The 17,274-nt window shown below is 42.7% G+C and overlaps 1 protein-coding gene across 4 annotated transcripts in view; it reads left to right on the forward strand.

Moving 5' to 3' along the window:
- LOC137374627 (E3 ubiquitin ligase TRAF3IP2-like) overlaps positions 1-17,274 on the forward strand; it is a 72,002-nt gene that overhangs the window by 17,912 nt on the left and 36,816 nt on the right. The window contains exon 2 of one of the 4 annotated variants that reach the window (XM_068041039.1): positions 11,572-11,689. The exons of 1 other annotated variant lie outside the window; for it this stretch is intronic. In XM_068041039.1, coding sequence (XP_067897140.1) covers positions 11,658-11,689 — 32 coding nt within the window. In that variant the 5' untranslated portion in view covers positions 11,572-11,657. Of the gene's footprint in view, positions 1-2,869; positions 2,942-11,571; positions 11,690-11,742; positions 11,904-17,274 lie in introns of those variants that run through there. 2 more of the 4 variants (XM_068041038.1, XM_068041037.1) reach the window with 2 other exon arrangements.

The raw sequence follows: 17,274 nt of genomic DNA on the forward strand, positions 1-17,274 counted from the left end.
ACCTCGATCTGTCTTTTCCTTCCTTCCTTCCTCTCGCTCGCCCTTGCGCTCGCCCTCTCGCTGTTTCTCATACATATTGCTGCTTGCATGTCCTGCACTTGGTACTGAATCCACTCCATTTGCATCGGTACGTTCTTGCAGTGTGAAATTATCTGAAGTGTAGAAAAACTGCAAAACGAGTGAGTATGCGCTACTGTTCCTTTAAAAAAAATCCATGTTAACATTGGTATGCTATAAACCACCAACATAAAACGGAAGATAATTTGCTTTATGAAGTAATAGGAAGGCTATGTGAGGAAACAGGAATATTAGTCAGAGTTAGTAGGTGTATTTCATTACTGTTTCTTGACCCAATGTGTCAAGGAAGCCATAAAAACCAATGCTTCTCTTCATCTGGTATTTGTTTTGTTTTTAAAAAAAAAACCTCAACATACAGGAAATTAAGTTGTGGTACAGCAACTGTCAAACAACAAAATATCATAGAATTTGAAATAGTGAACACCAGCAAGTGCATATTTTTAAAAGGCTAAATTCCATGAAATAACAGAAAAAAGGAAAATATATTTGGTTTTTCAACAAATATGTACACTGTTCAATATTTACAATTGGAATACTTCAGAGAGAAAGATGCAGTCCTACAATAGCAAGAAGTGATCAAAGGTGAAACTTGTGAAAACTGCAAACATTTCTGGCCCCCCAAGAAACGAGATTCAAATACTGGGACACTGCAGGGAAGAGCCATGTTGGTGGTACCCAATGTTGGGTTTGTGTTAAGAGAAAAAGATTGAAGAAACTTGGGCTCTTCGATCTGGAAAGAAGGTGACTGAGAGATGATCTCATGGAGGTAGATAAGATCACCTGTTGGTTTAGAAAAATCATCTTAGAATATTAATTAAAATTAAACTGCAGGCGTAGAAATAAGAGACATGGGTTCAAACTGTAGTGATGTCAAAAATCTTTTCTTCTAGTAAGAGTATTAAGAGCAAAATCCTGGAATCATTGAAGAAGCAATTCAATGCCACAATGGGCTAATATTAGGAGATCCTCTGGGCCAATTAATCAAAATGAACTGAATGCCTTCCTCGTTTGTAAATATTCGGTCAGTTCCAGAACAGCAGTTGGAGCGTCAACAGAAAATTTGATTATTTCTATATGCACCTACTCTTCTATTATGTTCATAGTCTGAGATTTTTTTCTGTATATAAATGACTTGGATCTTGGAATGCAGAGTGGCAAATTTTGAAATTCTAATGTCGCCAAACTTGGAGATGTGGAAAACAGTGAGGATGATGTGAACCACCTGCTTCAGTACATAGGTAGGCTAGCAGAATGGGAAGGCAGGTGGCAGATGGAATTTAATGCTGACAAGTGTGAGATGATGCATTTTGGCAGAAGGAATAGAAAGCGGCAATATATACTTAATGGCACAGTTCTAAAGAGTGCATGAACAGGGGGATTTGGGGCTGCATGTGCATTGATCTTTGAAGGTGACAGGGCATATTGAGAGAGTGGTTAGTAAAGCAAATGGAATCCTGGGCTTCTTCAATAGAGGCATTGAGTACAAAAGTAAGGAAGTTATGCTGAACCTCTATAAAGCACTGGTTAGGCAACAACTGGAGTATTGCGTCCAGTTCTGGTCGTCACAATTTAAAATGGATATGAGGGTCCTTGAGTGGTTGCAGAGGAGATTTATCAGAATGGTTCCAGGGATGGATTATTGTAGTTACTACATTAGGTTGGAAAAGCTGAGGTTGCTCTCCTTTAGAGCAGGGGAGATTTAATACAAATGTACAAGATTATGACAGGCTTAGATAAGTTAGACCAGGAAAAACCAGTAGCTAATGGTAGAAGGACGGGGGGGACACTGATGGTTTTGGCCAAGGGGTGCAAGGAGAATAGGAGGAAGAACTTTTTTATGCCGAGTGTGGTAATGACCTGGAACTCGCCCACAAAGGTCGTGGAAGTGGAGACAATGACTTCAAAAGGAAATTGGATGGTGACTTGAAGGAATTAAAAGTGCATGGCTACGGGGATTGATTGGGGCAGTGGGACTGACAGGATAGCTCCTTAGAGAGCCTGCATGAACTTGAAGGGCTGAATGGCCTCCTTTTGTGCCATAAACGACACTGTCTCAATCAAGTCCTTTTTTTAAACTCCTTTTATCTGTGCTGTGGGATGAAGAGGAAACCCCCTCCCCCACATACAATTCAAATCTGGCTTAACATTAGTCTTATCTTCTGTTTAACTTTGAGTGTAGTACGAAACTATTTCCATATTTATTTACTTGTGGCATTTTAAAAGCCTCTATCTTTTCTCCAATGAAAGTAGATTTCTTCCTGTGGTACACTCTATCCCTCATTTTATGATCCATCTTCCTTTGAAGATGATTTTGTATTATGCAGTTAGGGCATCCAAAACATGCAAATATGATGCCTCCAGTTATTTGTAGCCATTTAAAATACCCTATTTAAAATGCCCTTGATCAGCCTTGAAAATAGATTGCCTGGAAGGTTGCAAACAAATGCCTGTTTATTGAAATAACAGGAAAGGTGTACAGTTAACCATATGCACACAGCTCTTGGGCAATGGTTTGTTTTTTTTGTTTTGAGCTTAGAAGTTGACTTTTAACAGAACTAATTGATTTTTGAATGTTGTATTAAGGTTCAAATGCTAAGGAATTACTGATATTTTGATATCAATTTTACTAACATAATTGAGAAATGCAAATATACTGAACTCTGATGAATATTATTTAGAAGTTGTTGTAGTTAAAAGGAGAACCATGTGTTTGTGGGGAGGGAAATGAATGTGGTTGTATTTCCTGTCAGACTAAGGAGTGAATCACAAAACAGTGACTTAAGTGCACAAGTTTCGGATTCCTGAAGGTGACTGGTTTTTATGCAATGTTCACAACAGATAGCCCCAGCAAGAAGACTAATAGGTAGGTTTAACATACATTAGAAAAAATAACTTTAGAGAATGTCTGTCTTTATTTTTTAAAGGTAACTTTTTATTCATGCATTATATTTTATGTTCAACAGCAATGAGATCAGAATACCAGGAAAGTGTAATGTTTGTATAAAAACAAGAAATGCTGGAACCACTTGGATGGTCTTGCAGCATCTGTGGAAAGAGAAGCAGAGTTAATGTTTCGGGTCAGTGACCCTTCTTCGCAAGTGTAATGTTGGGGCAGATATGTCAGGATTAGAATTTCCTACTGTTTCAACATATGAGCTTGTAGAGTTTGATTATGTTTTCTTGCTGTGGTTAACAAAAAGTGTACACTTCACACTAGTTCCTGGCTCGATGGGAGTGACAAACAAAGGTCAGGACTAAGTACATAAAACTTGGATCAAAAGGCTATTTTTGTTCAATTAAGCATGCTCGATTTGCAGTCCATGCATAGCAATCTCATTTTATGGACTCTCTCTTCCCACTGTACTTTCTCTTTCCCTATCCTTCTAATGTGTAATTTCTGCAAAAAGTTAGGAATCTTGCATTGGTTAATGAACAAAATAGTCCATAGCCTGAATTTGTGTTCACTTACATTCAGTATATGATTCTCCTCTAACAAGTAATAGAAAAACTTATCAGCTCAAATAATTTGCATGAATAATTCGCAACAATTAAAGGAATTCCTGATCCTCCTATAGTCCACATGCTGTTACAAGATAGTAACAGGGTAGAGATGGTAGACCAAACAGTAAAATTTGAGTGGTGAGTCCATGTTGCTCATGATTTGTGACAACTTCTCATGTATCGTTATCTAAAGGCCTGCTCAGGTATAAGATTGAAGCCCGACCCGACCATAGCCAACCTGAACCCGACCCAAGCCCGAGTCCTTCAATTTTTTTTTTCGCGGCCGACCTGACCCGACATGAATATCGCAATAAATTTAATGATGCCAAACATGTTGTTGTGCTCTACCTTGTCCAAATGCTGATACTTGTGATCATGTTCATCCATTCAGGCAGCAGGCTTTTCCTGCAGGTGGAGCTGTGGGGAATTGTAGGTGAGCCTGATGCCGTGAGTTCCTGGAGGCAGCACTGTCCAGCCCGACCCGACCCAAACCCGAACCCGAATGCTGGACTCAGAATATAGACCCGCCTCAACCCCGAAGCCATGGGGTCCAGTTGCATTCGGGTCGAGTAGCCAGGCTTTATCGTAATCCTGTGTTGAATCAGATGATGTATTTAAATGACAGTTTAAGCAAAAACAAAATGCATTTTGGCTTACTTACAAAATGTTTACATACGTATGTGGTTTAGCTGAAGGGGTTGTAGCTGAAAAATTACAGCTGCATACTGGATTAGAATTTCCATTTCTCACTATAAATTGAAGATATGCTTCATGTCTCTCTCTGTATCTCTTTTTCTCAACAGAACTCTAGAGATGTGGGATGTGAACGTAATTCTACACATAGTCTTGCTGAATTCTTTTTAAGGTTAAGAGAAGTTGAGTTGCATGGGAGTAATTTTTTGTTTAAACTTCATTTTTTTTTATAGGAGCGTTTGGGTAACTTCACCCCCATAACTTGTTGCTAGGTAGATTGACTATGTGGTAGATAACAAGGCTGCAGGTCTGGTCAGAGGGGCAGAGAAGTGACAAATGGAATTCAACTTGGAGAAGTGTAAGGTGATGCATTTAGGGAGGTCAAACAAGGCAAATGAATACAAGATTAACGGGAAAATACTGAAGTGTAGAGGAAGTGAGGGACCTTGGAGTGAATGTCCACAGATCCCCGAAGGTAGCAGGACGAGTCGATAAGGTGGTTAAGGCATATGGAATCCTTTATTAGCTGAGGTATAGAATACAAGAGCAGGGAGGTTATGCTGGAACTGCATAACTCATTGGTTAGTCACCTCATTATAGAAAGGATGTAATTGCACTAGAGAGGGTACAGAGGAGATTTACGAGGATGAAAGTTCTGATGAAAGGTCACTGACCTGAAACATTAACTCTGCTTCTCTCTCCACAGATGCTGCCAGACCTGCTGAGCATTTCCAGCACTTTTTGTTTTTATTTCAGATTTCCAGCATCTGCAGTATTTTGCTTTTATTTATGAGGATGTTGCCAGGACTGGAAAAATGAGGAAAGATTGGATAGGCTGGGGTTGATCTCCTTGGAACAGAGAAGGCTGAGGGGAGATCTAATTGGAATGTACAACATTTTGAGGGGCCTGGATAGAGTGGCTGTGAAGGGTCTATTCACCTTAGCAGAGAGGTCAGTGATGAGGGGGCATAGATTTAAAGTGATTGGTAGAAAAATTAGAGGGGAGATCAAGAAAAATATTTTCACCCAGAGGGTGATAATCGTCTGGAATTCACTGCCTGAAGAATAGTTGAGGCAGAGACCCTCAACTCATTCAAAAGGAGTCTGGATATGCACCTCAAGTGCTGTAATCTGCAGGGCTACGGACCAAATGCTGGAAGGTGGGGTTAGAATAGGTGGATCATTTTTTGGCTGGCACAGACACGATAGGCCAAATGGCCTCTTTCTGTGCCTTTAAACTTTCTATGATTCTAGATGGTGCCAGAGACCAGCAGGGCTTGGCTTTCCCCTTCACTTTCAGTCTACGTGTAGCATCTCCCCCGTCAACAAAGCTTAGTTCAGGCACTAAGTAAAGCAGGGCTCAATTCTACATCTGTTCCCAGTAACTGTAGTAACATTTAATTGCACATTGCTGTGGAATGGTAATTTTGAACTGAAATTTCTTTTAAAATCTCGCAGACTTTCTCAAGCTCTTGCTCATCAAAGCTCAGCTTGACGCATCTTCCCCTCCCTTCCCCTGTCAGCATTCCGAAGGGATCATTCCTCCGTGACACCCTTTTCTACTCCTCCATTACCCCCACCACCTCATCCCCTTCCCATAGCGCCTTCCCCTGCAATCGCAGGAGGTGTAATACCTGCCCATTTACCTCCTCTCTCCTCACTATCCCAGGCCCCAAACACTCCTTTCAGGTGAAGCAGCGATTTACTTGTACTTCTTTCAATGTAGTATACTGTATTCGCTGCTCACAGTGTGGTCTCCTCTACATTGGGGAGACCAAACGCAGACTGGGTGACCGCTTTGCGGAACACCTCCGCTCAGTCCGCAGGCATGACCCTGAGCTTCCGGTTGCTTGCCATTTCAACACTCCCCCCTGCTCTCATGCTCACATCTCTATCTTGGGATTGCTGCAGTGTTCCAGTGAACATCAACGCAAGCTCGAGGAACAGCATCTCATTTACCGATTAGGCACACTACAGCCTGCTGGACTGAACATTGAGTTCAATAATTTCAGAGCATGACGGGCCCCCCATTTTATTTTTATTTTTAGTTATTTTTTCTTTTAAAAAATTTTTTTTTTTGTGTATATTTTATTTGATTTCATCTTAGTTGGTTCAGTTTGCTTACTCACTTTTTTTTCATGTTTGTACTCCTTTTTCAGTCTATTAACTAATGTACTAATGCTTTGTCTTTCAACAGAACATTAACATATTGTTTGCCTTTGCTCCACGACCTTCTGGTCAGCTATTCTGTAACCTTGTCCTATTTACATCTCCTTTTTTATCTCTTGTCCCACCCCCGCTTTACTTGCTTATAACCTTTTACATTTCTAATATCTGCTCGTTCTGAAGAAGGGTCACTGACCTGAAACGTTAACTCTGCTTGTCTCTCCACAGATGTTGCCAGACCTGCTGAGTATTTCCAGCATTTCTTGCTTTTATTTTAGCTTGACTAATGTCTCTTGCTGTTTTGAATTGCACATTCTTGCCAACCTGTAAAACTAGGAAAATCTGCCCAACAGCTTCAACAAAGCTGACACTGCCTCCCTCTTTAAAATATAGACATCTCCAGGGCACAGACATGTAAAAAGTTTAAATTTTAAATCTTTTTCCCTTTGCACTCTCCTCATCCAGCTGAGTTCATGCTGTTGCTCTTCCCTCCCCACCCCATTTCATGCTGCTACTCTCCCTCCATGCTCAGCCTTAGCTAATGCTGGTAATCTCTCTCCTTCCCTCTTCCCTTTCATTTCACATATCGTGCTCAGCCTCGAGTCCAGCTGCTAATGCACTGTGTCTGGTAGGAGTGGGACTGAGGGAAAAGGAGCTTAGTCAGTAAAATCTGGCATGCTGAGCCTCAAGCACTCGATGAAATGCTGACAGTTGACATGTATGTAACTATTTTTGACAATTTGAATAGACTTAACTAGAACAAATCTGACCTGACTTAAAGGGGCCCACGGCATAATATAACTTATTGGTGGAGTGGAATAATCTCTAACGAATCTCTACACTAACATGGGCGGTAATCAACACAAAGTTGCAGTAAGGCAGAGTGACTGACCTGACTTTCTTAAGTTTCAGTTTTCTTGACCCTGAAATAAAACCAATTAGATTTAAAGCTAACAAAATTAAAAGCAACTATTGGTACTTTGGCTCTTGCTGCTTCAGTCTTAATTATGATGTCTTGATAACACATTTCCATAACACAACAAAGTTGCAATATTCAGAGTCCTTTTTCAGTGCTTCTATTCATGAGCAATCATGACTTTTAGCACCATAAAGACATTTTACACTGTGCACTACCATTTTTAAAGTAAGATGCCTCCAATTCTGTAATTGTCATTTAGGTCAAGTTTAAGGAAATGTGTGCTCTTCCTGCTTTTGCATAGCAAGGACTTAAATGTGTCCATCATTGCTGCATGAATGTCCTTATTAGCTGTAGAAGTACAGCCAAAGAGCAGTGATTGAAGTGGATTTGCTTCAAAATGTGTCTCCAGTTCTGAATATATTTGGTGGTCCAAAATTAAGTAGAAAGGGAATCCAGCATATAAGCAATCACTGGTGCCCATATCTTATTAATCCATATTAATCGGGGCAGGTGATGGCATAGTGGTATTGACACTGGACGAGAGACCCAGGGGACATGGGTCCGAATCCCATCATGGCAGAAGGTGGAATTTAAATTCAATTAATAAATCTGGAATTAAAAGCTACTCTAATGATGGCCATGAAACCATTGTCGATTGTTGTAAAAACCCATCTGGTTCACTAATGTCCTTTAGGGAAGGAAATCTGCCGTCCTTACCTGGTCTGGCCTACATGTGACTCCAGGCGCACAGCAATGTGGTTGACTCTTCAATGCCTTCAGAAATGGCCGAGCAAGCCACTCAGTTGTATCTAACCGCTACAAAGTCGATGAGGAATGAAACCAGACGGACCACTCTGAATTGACCTAGGCACTAGAAACGACAACGGCAAACCCAGCCCTGTCGACCCTGCAAAGTCCTCCTTACTAACATCTGGGGACTTGTGCCAAAGTTGGGAGAGCTGTCCCACAGACTAGTCAATCAACAGCCTGACATAGTCATACTCCTGAATCATAGCTTACAATGTCCCAGACACCACCATCACCATTCCTGGGTATGTCCTGTCCCACCAGTAGGACAGACCTGGCAGTGGTGATGGCATAGTGGTGTACAGTCGGGAGGGAGTTGCACTGGGAGTCCTCAACATTGACTCTGGACCCCGTGAAGGCTCTTGGCATCAGGTCAAACATGGGCAAGGAAACTTCCTGCTGATTACTGACCCCCCTCAGCTGATGAGTCTGTATTCCTCCATGTTGAACACCACTTGGAGGAAGCACTGAGAGTGGCAAGGGTTCAGAATGTACTGTGGGTGAGGGACTTCAACGTCCATCACCAAGCGCGGCTCTGTAGCACCACTACTGACTGAACTGGCCGAGTCCTAAAGGACATAGCTGCTCGACTGGGTCTGTGGCAGGTGGTGAGGGAACCAACAAGAGGGAAAAACCTACTTGACCTCGTCCTCACCAATCTGCCTTTCACAGATGCATCTGTCCGTGATGGTATTGGTAGGAGTGACCACCACCCAGTCCTTGTGGAGACAAAGTCCTGTCTTCGCCTGGAGGATACCCTCTGTCGTGTTGTGTGGCACTCCCACTGTGCTAGATGGGATAGATTTCGAACAGATCTAGCAATGCAAAACTGGGCATCCATGAGGCGCTGTGGGCCATCAGCAGCAGAATTGTATTCAACCACAATCTGTAACCTCATGGCCCGGCATATCCCCCATTCTACCATTACCATCAAGCCGGGGATAAACCGTGGTTCAATGAAGAGCACAGGAGGGCATGCTAGGAGCAGCACCAGGCCTATCTAAAAATGAGGGTCACCTTGATGAAGCTCTCACCCAGGACTATTTGTGTGCAAGCTGTGGAAGCAGCATGTGATAGACAGAGCTAAGCGATGCCACGACCAATGGATCAGATATAAGCTCTGCAATCCTGCCACGTCCAGTCGTGAATTTTTTCTTTTGGGCCTCCTTATCTCGAGAGACAATGGATACGCGCCTGGAGGTGGTCAGTGGTTTGTGAAGTGAATGATGGTGGACAATTAAACAACTAACTAGAGGAGGTGGCTCCACAAACATCCCCATCCTCAATGATGGGGGAGCCCAGCACATCAGTGCAAAAAATGAGGCTGAAGCATTTGGACAATCTTCAGCCAGAAGTGCCGAGTGGATGATCCATCTCTGCCTCCTCCTGAAGTCCCCAGCATCACAGATGTCAGTCTTCAGCAATCCGATTCACTCTGAGTGATATCAAGAAACGACTGAAGGCACTGGATGCTGCAAAGGCTATGCGTCCTGACAACATTCCAGCAATAGTACTGAAGACCTGTGCTCCAGACCTTGCCACACCCCTTGCCAAGCTGTTCCGGTACAGCTACAGCACTGGCATCTACCCGGCAATGTGGAAAATTGCCCAGGTATGTCCTGTACACAAAAAGCAGGACAAGTCCAACCTGACCAATTACCGCTCCATCAGTCTACTCTCGATCATCAGTAAAGTGATGGAAGGTGTCGTCGACAGTACTATCAAGCGGCAGTTGCTTAGCAGTAGCCTGTTCACTGACGCTTAGTTTGGGTTGACCGAGGCCACTCAGCTCCTGACCTCATGACCGACTTGGTCCAATCATGGACAAAAGAGCTGAACTTGAGGTGAGAGTGACTGCCCTTGACATCATGGCAGCATTTGACCAAGTATGGCATCAAGGAGCCTGAGCAAAACTGTAGTCAATGGGAATCAGGAAAACTCGCCACTGGTTGGAGTCGTACCTAGCACAAAGGAAGATGGTTGTGGTTGTTGTAGGTCAATCATCTCAGTCTCAGGACATCATGGTAGGAGTTCCTCAGGATAGTGTCCTAGGCCCAACCATCTTCAGCTGCTTCATTAATGACCTTCAATCAAAAGGTCAGAAGTAGGGATGTTTGCTGATTGCACAATGTTCAGCACCATTCGTGACTCCTCACATACTGAAGCAGTAAGTGCAGAAATGCAGCAAGACTTGAACAATATCCAGGCCTGGGCTGATAAGTGACAAGTAACGTTTACGCCACACAAGTGCCAGCAATGACCATCTCCAACAAGAGAGAATCTAACCATTTCCCCTTGACATTCAATGGTATTACGATCACTGAATCCCCCACTATCAACATCCTGGGGATTACCATTGACCAGAAATTGAACTGGAGTAGCCAGATAAATACCGTAGCTATAAGAGCAGGTTAGAGACTCTGTATCCTGCGGCGAGTAACTCACCACCTGACTTCCCAAAGCCTGTCCACCATCTACAAGGCACAAGTCAGGAATGTGATGGAATATTCTCCACTTGCCTGGATGGGTGCAGCTCCAACAACACTGAAGAAGCTCAAAACGATCCAGGACAAAGTAGCCCACTTGATTGGCACCCCATCCACCACCTTCAATATTTACTTCCTCCACTACTGATGCACAGTGGCAGCAGTGTGTATCATCTACAGGATGCACTGTAGCAATGAACGAAGGCTCCTTCGACAGCACCTTCCAAACCCGTGACCTCTACCACCTAGAAGTACAAGGGCAGCAGATGCATACAGACACCACCACCTGCCGGTTCCCCTCCAAGCTGTACACCATCCTGACTTAGAACTATATTGCCATTCCTTCACTGTTGCTGGGTCAAAATCCTGGAACACCCTTCCTAACCGCACTGTGGGTGTATCTACCCCCACATGGACTGCAGCGGTTCAAGAAGGCATCTCACCACCACCTTCTCCAGGGCAATTTGGGATGGGCAATAAATGCTGGCACAGCCAGCGATGCCTACATCCCCATAAACAAATTTTTTAAAAACCCCACAAAGTTGGTACATCAGCTCACTTGGGTACTTTGTGATTTTTTGATCTCAATAAACAAAACATTAGCCTATGCATTGTGCTTGATTTATCTGTGATGGGGCCCAAGTGAATCTTCTGGTTATGAAACTGGTTTTGCTCATATTCACAACAGACGCCCGCGTGTCAAGTTTCCTGTGTACACAGGTTGCGCATGCAGAGCTCTGTGGGCTGTGTTTGTGTATTCTGGGTCGGCTTATCCACTTTGGAAGAATTCCTGGAACTTTGAGTACACAATGCTTTGATTAATGTCTGTGCACATGGTACCTGTAAATTTTACTGCATTTGGTTTGTAAAGGTTGGGTACCCGGTAGTTGAGTATTTCTGCTTGTGGTTTTGTCCCACCAGCTGTATCCAAGAAGTTCTGAGAACTGGAAGGCCACCCATAATCAAATGCAGGAGAGAAACAGAGGGTTGGAGGAAGGGTAATTGAAATGGAAGGGGAGATTTGCAGGGGAAATCAAAGGTGAGAGGAACTTTCACGACAGATGTAATTCACTGAATTTTTTTTTAATTAATTCACTGGATGTGGGCTTTGTTGGCAAAACCAGTATTCTTGCCCATCACTCATTGAAGGTGAGCCGCCGCCTTGAAATGAACGATTTGCTAGGCCATTTCAGAGAGCAGTTAAGAGTCAACCACGTTGCTGTGGGCCTGGAGGCGCACTCGGGTATGATCAGGTAAGGACAGCAGATTTCCTTCCCTAAAAGACATGAATGAACCAGATAGGTTTTTATGACTATCCAGTAGTTTCATGGCCATTATTACTGATGATGGCTTTTTATTCCAGGTTTATTTAATTAACTGAATTTAAATCCCCAACCTGCCATAGTAGGATTTGAAAGTGTGTCTGGATCATTAGTCCAGACCTCTGGTCTGTTTGTCCCATAATATAACCCCTATACTTCTGTTCCCTGAATTGCACCATTAACTAATAGTGACACTGGCAACACTCAAGATTCCCCTTATAACCAATAACCTTCTCAAGGGCAATTGGGGAAGGGCAATAAATGCTGGCCTGGCCAGTGACGCCCTCGTCCTATGAATGAATTTTTTTAAAAAACTGAGTCTATATGTAATGAGTACTAATAAGTAGTAATACTTATAATGCTCCAATATCCTATCAGTAACTAGTGGTAATCTTATAATTCATTGATATTTATGCTGGTAACTACAGCCATAATTGCCTTGCACAGCACAAGGTTCCCACTCGCTGCTACTTTAGCAGGCCCCATCTCCTTCCTTACCTCCTTGGATTAAGGTTTTGTGTGAAGGCACTATCCCTGTGCTTGCAGCATAGGAGCCTTTCTGCATTTTGACATTACACAATCAAAACCAGCCAGCACAGATCAAGCTGAACTAAACCTAGACATCGCACAAAAAGCAGTTGAATCAGTAATGGGTACACTTCTCACATGACACGTCATCCTCAACTCCAGTATTTCTAAGCCACTCCCTGGGTTTGGACTTGAGAATTTTCATAGAATAATGGAAATTACAGCACAGAGGGAGGCTTTTTGGTCCCTGTGGCCGTGCCGAGCTGATGATCTGTCTTCTAATCCCATTTCCCCCATTTTAACGCCCCACCCCCAACACTTCATATTCTTCCTTTTTCAAGTATTGTCCCACTCTATCTTAAATGATGGGTAGACGTAGAGATGTTGTTTCCACTTGTGGGCAAGACCAGAGCTAGGGGCCATAGATATAATAGTCATCCAGTAGACCATTTCAGGAGAAACTTCTTTTACCCAGAGACTGGTTAGAATGTGGATATCACTACCACAAGGTATAGTTGAGGCGAATAGCATAGATATATTTTCGGAAGTTAGATAGGCACATGAAGGAGAAAGGAATAGGAGGTTATGCTGATAAGGTTAGAAGGAGGAGAATGTGAAGAGATTTCATAGGGGGCATAAAAATTTGCAAGGACCTGTTAGGCCGAAGGACCTGGTTCTGTGTTGTAAATGTTTTGTAATGTTCTCTGCTTCAATAGCCAATTGTGGTGAAGCATCCCATGGTCTAACAGCCCTTAGTGTAAAAACCTTCCCTTTCCTTGGGTTCTTCTAGTGAGAATTCTAGGTCTACATTCTCTTCCCTATTCCCCAGTCTGAGCCTTGGGAATTAGTTAAACGTTGTATAATTAGAAACCTTTGGAAGGGGCCTTGTGTGACTGGAACGTGGGGTATAGAGATTAATAAAACATAGTTGGTTTATTTTGAAGTTTTGGATTACTTTTTTGCTTGCTATTTTCATCTTTTGGCGAAAGGAGCAAATTTAGAGCAATATGTAAACTTTGAATTTTTAAGGGTGATGGGATTGATGTGGCTGAGGCTTGTCTTCAGTAATCTCCGAAGGACCTTTGGTTCAGTAGGAATATCGGAACATAAGAACATAGGGAGCAGGAGTGGGCCATTCAACCCATCGAGCCTGCCCCACCATTCAATAAGATCGTGGCTCATCATCCACTTTAAAGTCTTTTTCCCACACTATCCTCATATCCCTTTATCTCATTGGTATTTAGAAATCTGGCAATCTTTGCTTTAAACATAGTCAATGACTGAGCTTCCACATCCCTCTGGGGTAGAGAATTCCAAAGATTCACAACCCTCTAAAGAAATTTCTCATTGCTGTCCTAAGTGGTTTCCCCCTTGTTTTGAAATTGTGTCCCTGGTTCTAGACTCCCCAACCAGCGGAAACATCTTCGCTTCATCTACACTGTCTATCCCTTTAAGTATTTTGTAGGTTTCAATGAGCTCTCCTTTCATTCTTCGAAACTCTAGAGACTACAGGCCCAGTTTCCCCAATCTCTCTAGTGCCTTGCCATGCACTTTCAAAGATTTGCACAGCGAGTCAATTATCTAAGGTATTTGTAATGATTAATTCAGTTTTTGGTCATGGTAATTTTCTAAATAAAATGAATCTTTTACTCAGTGTATGTGATCCGTGAATGAGACAGTGACCAGTTTCAGTGAATGCACATCCACATTGTGATACTTGAGGATGATGATGAGATTGACAGAATGTTACCACTCCTCTTGCTCTGAGGGGTTGACACGAAAGTGAACCAAATCTTCTGTAAATTGCAACAACAAAAATTACGCTTGAAATGCATGACTGCATACTTGGAATTCCGTAGATATGTCGTAACTTGCTTATGTTATACTTTGAATTCCTTCAGTTTTGTTATTGTTTGTTGCACCTTGGTAAAATAATTGGACTGGCATGTGGCCAATATTTATGACTGCACAATTTTCTTTCTTATTGGAACTGTACCAATAACCGCAATGTAGTGTGAATATCTGACAAATGTATAGTCTTTTAAAAGAACTGGCACACTCATTTTTTGACTCCCCACATTTTGCAGATTGTTTAAGCAAACTTTTTTAAACTTAAACTTTTGGGCCTCCTTATCTCGAGAGACAATCTCAAATAGTTAAAATTTAAATGGAGCAGTAAGCTGCTGATTGCTGCCCGTGATCTAATCTGCTGAAGCGAAGAGCTGCTTCACTTTAGTGCCAGCTATTCAGTCACTTGAGACGTACCAAAACGGACCTAAGCAAAGTCAAAAATGGCATCATCTGTCACTAAGCATGTTCTTTCTCAACCTCTATGCAGTCTTTGGCACAGGTGTCTTCATTATCTTCCCCTAATGACTCTTGCTCATTGGGCCTGTCCTTGCTTGGTTTTACTCTTCCCAGTGCAGCAGGGACTCACCAGTGTTGGCTTCTCTTCACACATTAACACTGCAACCTCCAGAGTACCTCCGTGATCTATCCTTGGTCTCTTTGGTCTTTCTGTTCTGCATACTGCCCCCTGGTGACATGGGATCACCTTCCAGACTGAGATGTACAAGATTATGACGGGCTTAAATAAGAAACAAGCTGTTCCCATTAACTGATACAAGGACTAGAGGACACCGATTGAAGGTTTTGGGTAAGAGATGCAGGGGAAATATGAGGAAGAACTTTTTTATGCAGCAAGTGGTAATGACCTGGAGCTCGCTGCCCACGTGGGTGGTGGAAGCAGAGACAATCAATGATTTTAATAGGAAATTAGATGGGCACTTGAAGGAACTAAACTTAAAAAATTTGGTTATGAGCAAATCATTAAATTCTTTACTTTTTTTTTTATTGCGTGGGATGTGGGCTTCACTGGCAAGGCCAGCATTTGTTGCCCATCCCTAATTGTCCTTGAACTGAGTGGTTGGCTAGGCCATTTCAGAGGGCTTGTAAGAGTCAACCACATTGCCATGGGTCTAGAGTCACATATAGACCAGACCATGGAAGGACAGCAGATTTCCTTCCCTAAAGGACATTAATGAAGCAGATGGGTTTTTACAACAATCAATGATAGTTTCAAGGCACCATTACCAATTCCAGATTTTAAAATTAATTGATTTTAAATTCCTCCAGCTGCCATACTGGGATTTGAACCCACCTGGGCCTCTGGATTACTAGTTTAGTGACATTAGCAAGATGTCACCGTCTCCCCTTTTTAAAAAAAAAATGGCCAAGACACCAGGGATAACTCCTGCTCTTCAAACTAGTGCCATGGGATCTTTTACATCCACCCAAGCAGGAAGATGGGGTCTTGGCTTAATGTCACATCCAAAAGGCAGCACCTCCAACAATACAGTACACTTTCAGTACTGCACTGAAGTGTCAGCCTTTATTTTTGTGTTCAAGCCCTGGATGGGACTTGAAGATAGAACCTTGTGACTCAGGTGAGAGTACTACCAACTGAGTCACAGCCTATGCTGTTCCTCTACAGTTTAATTTCTTTTTAGTTGTACTAACGATTTTGTATCTGCGTGAATGCTGTTTTTAGTACATTGTCATGTCTTGATATTGTGTTGGAGGGCCTCATTATAAAAGTTTACAAATTGTATGATCTTAGTTTGATTACTGCCTTATTGGTGTCTTTTTTCAATGTTTTTTTGATGTACAGGTTTGAATCAGGAGAATGGGGGAGCATTTTCTGATGACATTTGTTACATAACTTGTCACAGCTACTTGGAAACATTTAGGTAGAAGTCATGGCGATAGTTATCTTCACAATGAAGATTTGTAATTTGAAAGATGAAGTTTAACTGATGCATTTTGGCTGCCAATTTGCAACAGTTCAGTACTTCTGTAGTCTCTCTTGGGCCATTTCTCCTACCTCCCTTCTCGTCATGCAGTTATGCCACCTTTTTCATATCTTGAATACTCTGCTGCCCTCATCCCTATCCTGACTGATCACGACTCCTCTGCCTTCCTCTTTTGCCGCTATTCCAGGTTTAAAACGTTCTTGGGTATTCTGGGTCTCTCTTGCCATTCTGAAAGTATTCGTAGAAACGCCTGGCACTGCCTTCGTATGGGGATCAATTCAAACTGTTCCATCCTCCCATTTTTCTGATCTCCCGCATGCCACCTCTATGCCCACTGGAGCTAACCTCACCACCCTATCCACCTTTTCTACAATGGACTCTACCAATGTACAGCACTCCAGTTTGTCCATTCACTTATCATTAAGGTTCTTGCCAGCTGCAACCTTATTGTGGATGATGGCTTTGATGGGTGGCAATAAGTTGCCCCTCACTAAAGCCTTCTCGGTGAGCTACACTTGCCACCACCTGCTCTGCCCAAACGACTGCAATGCTGGTATGGTACCCCTTCTCCACCCCCCCCCCCCACCCCCTCACCAAATCACCGTTTGGTTTCTTCCCACTTCTCTGGTACCTCCTCCTTCATGCACCTCATTTTGTTCCACCCTTCTTACATTTCCTTTTTAAATTCCTCAATGTCTATCACCACACCAAACCCCACTGAGTTTCTCCTCAAGATATCCTCATTATTTTCCTCCGTCTTCTCTGCACTGAATGATTTCTCATGCTTGGCAATTTTAATTCTTCATCTCGCCTTCCTTTAACATTTCTCCTCGAGTTCATGGCTGCCTCTCAACCTTGTCACTTGGTGTGGTCTTTATTACAGACACTTTGTATCCCTTAGCACCCACAGTTACTGCTTTCCAACCCCCCACCCTCCTGTGTCTGTCTGTGGGGGGTAACTT

Source organism: Heterodontus francisci, chromosome 10, assembly GCF_036365525.1.
Source record: "Heterodontus francisci isolate sHetFra1 chromosome 10, sHetFra1.hap1, whole genome shotgun sequence".
Classification (NCBI taxonomy): Eukaryota; Metazoa; Chordata; class Chondrichthyes; order Heterodontiformes; family Heterodontidae; genus Heterodontus; species Heterodontus francisci.